We start from the raw sequence: 4541 nt of genomic DNA on the forward strand, positions 1-4541 counted from the left end.
TGCCAGCCACCCCATTATTTAATTACAGTTTTCTAGCGCCAGCACTGCACCCTTACCTGGGAATGTAAGTGAAATGTGTCAGAAATAAAGAAATAAATTACAAGCTAAATCAATAGGAAAGAACCACACAAATCAGGATTGCAGTAGATACCTGTTTATCCAAAGGCTTTCAAAGTCATTTAGACCTTCAAGGAAGCAAAAAAAAAAAAAAAGTAAAAACAAGGTAAGTTGGAGATAGTAGCAACCAGCGAGGGAGGGAGAGGTCTGTTGTCTGCAGACAGGCCTACACCATGGCTGTCTTGGCTTTGCACAGCGCCCCTGAACTTAGCCTTCCTGCCACTCTCCCGCCAAAGCACCAAGACGCGGTTTCCTAAGTGGAAAATGTAAAAGTAATTTTTCACCTTGAGAGAGAGGTTTCCTTCTGTTTAATGCTTACTCAGCCAGGACAACAAATCTCATAAAACAAACATATTGGAGGCGCTTCTGCCGAAACTCCGCTCTGAGGGGAAGATCAGAGAGAAGGCCGACTGATCGGAAGGAGGGCTGGGGTGAAATTTTAAAAGTCCTCTCTCCTTTCATGCTTATCTCAGACATTAACAGCAGCCTCCTGTCATGTGCCTAAGGAACTTTATTATTTTTTTATAGATGACACAGAATTTAAATGCTGGGAGTGTGTGCGCCGTTGCTGCTTCGACGCTTCTACGTTCTACTTATGAGACATGAGACAATTAGGGCACAGACCCTGTCTCTCCCCCTACCCCAAAAGATAGTGTATTGTTCAGGAAATATTTATCACTAAGGGAAAAAAGAAAAACAACTCAACCTAGCTGGAAGCAATAAGAATCACGTGGTGGGGGAGAGGGGAATTGAGTGGAATTCCAGACAAGTTGCTGACTTCAGAGGATTCCGGGATTCAATTTCATCACTTTCTTCTTTCTTCCTTTCTCTGCTTCCTTCTCCCATCTTCTGTAGCCCTTTTTCATTCCTCTGCACAGTTGAGTGTCTCCAACTTCTTTTCCTGTGGTTTAGAAGAGCTTCTACCCAGAGCTAAAGAGAGCCCCGGGCTTATATTATTAGAGCTTAGGGGCCCCGACGTGAGAAAGACCTTCTTTTAGCAAATAGCATTGAATAACCCCGCCCCGGGAGGCCTGGTGAATCATCCCGGGTCAGTGTCTTCTCTTTTGAGCATTTACTGTGGTGCTCAGGAACACTATAAAGCAGAGTATTCTCTTATCTCTTTTTATTTATTTATTTATTTATTTTTGGTTTTCTTAAATTTATTTTTTTAAACATAACACGAGGAAGGTGTTAAAACTGGTGTAATAGCTCAATAGAATAAGTATTCCAGATTTTGGGAGGGATGAAGAGAGAGATATTCAGAACCCTTCACCAGAATCCCCGCAACTTGATCATAGTGGATTAATGATGTGCTTTGTGGATGTGGTTAGTCAATGACACCAGCTTTACGGATTTTTCTTTCTGCACCAAATCCCACTGAGTTATCTGGTCCCCTTGGCTGATGAAGAACCATTAGGCGAGGAGCACTGGCATCATCCAGGGTAATGTTCTTCAAGCGATTGACCAACCTATCAGGTCTAGGAGCTGCAACAGCTTTGGGGCCTTCACAGACTCGCCAAACATTACAGGCGCTGCTGCACTTGCCAGTGTGCTGATTTAGAATCACTGAGAACTCCACCTCATCTCCTGCCTGTAGCTCAATGCCATCCTGAATTTCTTTCACATGGAAAAAGAGCTTCTTGCTATCTCCTGCTTCATAGTTAATGAAGCCAAACTGATCTTTCACACACTCCACTGTGGCCCTACGCAGGGGTGTGATGTTGCAGGCCATAGTCTGTGCATTTTGGCCCAGGACACACAACTGGAACTTGACACTCTCCCCTTTCTGCAGGCAATCCCCTTTGTTGGCCATCCCAACTATGCCAAATGGATAGACCTCACCTTTCATATCCCCCTCCTCCACAATCTCAATCATTCCTTGGTATTCTGTCTGTGTTGGATCAACACTCCTCAGGGGACGAATGACTTTGCCAGAGTAGATGGTGGGATCAGCTTCCTCAGTAATACCATTCACTGAATGTGTTTTGTTCACTTTTTCTGTACTGACTTTATTGCCTTTGCCTTTGGACAAGCTGTACTCGACCATGTCCCCCAGTTCCAGGCTATCAACATCACCAGAGAACTCACTGTAATGGAAAAAGATTTCCTTATCATGATTGGCTGTTTCAATAAATCCAAAATTATCCTTCAGAGTTGCCACATAACCCAAGAGCCTCTTGGAGTTGGAATTACGACCTAAAAGTCGTACACAAGTTGCAATTTGCTGTCCAGGCCTCTGTTTGTCACTAATACTAAATTCAACCTTATCTCCTATCTGAGGAGAAGTAGATCCTTCCACATCCTTGGCTTGAAAAGCGATAGTCAGTTTCACCCCACAATCATCATAAGCAATAATGCCATCCTCAGCCTCCTTCTCTTTGCCTTTATTTGGGCTAGTGGTTTTAGGATTGGAGAAAGTGGCTTCTTTTTCTACAGTGCCCAGAAAACGATGATCTGAATGGGAATGGAATGAAACTGTGCCCTTGGGAAGTTTTTTAATCCTAATAGCATGATTTCTTTGGGCAGAGAGCATATCAGCAACCACAGTAAACTCCACTTCATCTGCAGTATGGAGCTGGTTCCCATCTAGAATTTCACTGAAGTGGAAGAACATACGAGCATCACAATCCACACACTTGATGAAACCAAAACCATCTCTCATGGCGGCAACCACGCCCATCTCTGGCTTCATTAGTGAACTCACATGTATTTGATAGAACTTCTATATTGGTTGCGTGTTCTAATCTGTCACGTCGGTCTGTTGAAATATTAAACCTAACATGGTCACCTTCCAGCAGGGTCACCTTGGATTTTGTATCTTTGTCTCCAAAGGGAAGTTCTTTAGGAATCACAAAGTCAACTTTGATGCGTCCTGGCAATGGGTCATTCTGATTTTTACTGGGTACTTTTGGGATAACTTTGGTTACAGTTCCTTCAAAATGTTCAATCCTGATATCTTCAAAAATGACTGTTCCTTAAGGCAATAGTCTGACATCTGTTGCAACTTCTTTACCATTTCTGTCCTTGATTGTGAATTCCACGTCATCTCCAGGCTGTAAGGTTTCTAGGTCACCCTTAAATTCACTATAGTGAAAGAATATCTCTTTTACAACATCACCTCTTTCAATAAAGCCAAATGCCTCCTTCATGGCACAAACTACTCCCTGACAGCGGGCTTGTTTCTTTTTCAACAGCATAATGTTATGAGCACTTACAGCACCAATATGTTTATTGTTATCAATTACAAAGTTTATTTTATCTCCAGTTTCCAGCTGAACATTCCCTTCAACATCTTCAGGGGTGTAAGTCAGATAAAACACTTCCCCATTACGTTCGTAGCATACACTCCCTGTTGGACTCTGACCCAGGGCAGCTGGAGATTTACTCTCTAAGTTGTGAGGAACAGCGCACACAACTTGTCCATTCATTCGTTCTTCAGGGAGGTTTTCTGGTTTTATCTTCACCAGTTTAACAGCAACCGGTTTCCCAGTCCACCAGTCAGATGATACTTTGAATTCAACATCATCTCCTACTTTTAAGTCCTGCAGGTTGCCATTATACTGTGAACAGTGGAAGAAAAGTCTAGCTTGACGTTCTGAACACTGAATAAATCCGTAAGAGGTTAACAGTTTTTCAATAACCCCAGTTTCACACAGTGCTGCTGAAGTACCATTGGGGTATCCATTGTGTCCATTGTTGTGGAGAAGGTTTGGATCAAAGCTCATCTTGCAGTGATAACCAAATATTGCACTTTCAGTAGTATTTGCTGATTCTTCTTTTTCAGCACACGTTTCAAAGGATGAAAGTTGCTAGTATTAAAAAAAGAGCGAGCGAAAATGATCTACCAAGCTAATAAAGAATACAACTGCTGCTGCACCGGGCAATCTCACAGTACAGCACTGAAGAAAACAGACTACTAGCAGCGTTGGGAAGTGCTCTTTCAAAGCTGTTGAGTAGGCACAAACTTCTTGTTTCAGATCAAGTGTTGTGTCTTCAACTTAAGTGTACTCTTCTTTGGTCTTGTTGGTTGTTACGAGGTTTGCTTCTTGCCTGATCTGAACTTGAAGCAGCAGTTTCAGGTGGTAAAGTCTGTTCTGTTACACTTCATATCCAACAGCTCAGTGCCCCCTCTCCAGCGCCGCCATAAGCAGCCCGGCCCCCTCTTATCTCTTAAAAAGAGATAAACCTCTCAGCCCAAGGCAATCTCTCCAAAACCAAATAGGTCTCACGTGCATTATGTTAATATGGGGCCTAGTAGGCCCCTATTTCCCACTAATTAGAGTGACCAACTGTCCTGATTGGGTGTGACTGAGAGCATTCACGGACATGGACACAGACACTTAATAATAACATACAATGCCAGGCAAACCATCTCAGTTTGCCCATCTCCAGATTGGGGATGTCCAGTGCTAAAACTCAGACAG

General features: G+C 43.0%; 1 protein-coding gene across 1 annotated transcript; it reads right to left on the bottom strand.

Moving 5' to 3' along the window:
• Positions 1 to 1269: 1269 nt before the first annotated feature.
• Positions 1270 to 4269, bottom strand: LOC128562453 (cold shock domain-containing protein E1-like). The gene is given in 2 exon segments (XM_053557402.1): positions 1270 to 2801; positions 2803 to 4269. Coding segments are annotated over 2 exon segments (2397 nt in total). The 5' UTR covers positions 3843 to 4269; the 3' UTR covers positions 1270 to 1444.
• Between the last annotated feature and the right edge of the window lie 272 nt (positions 4270 to 4541).

This window comes from Nycticebus coucang, chromosome 12 (genome assembly GCF_027406575.1).
Source record: "Nycticebus coucang isolate mNycCou1 chromosome 12, mNycCou1.pri, whole genome shotgun sequence".
NCBI classification, from domain to species: domain Eukaryota; kingdom Metazoa; phylum Chordata; class Mammalia; order Primates; family Lorisidae; genus Nycticebus; species Nycticebus coucang.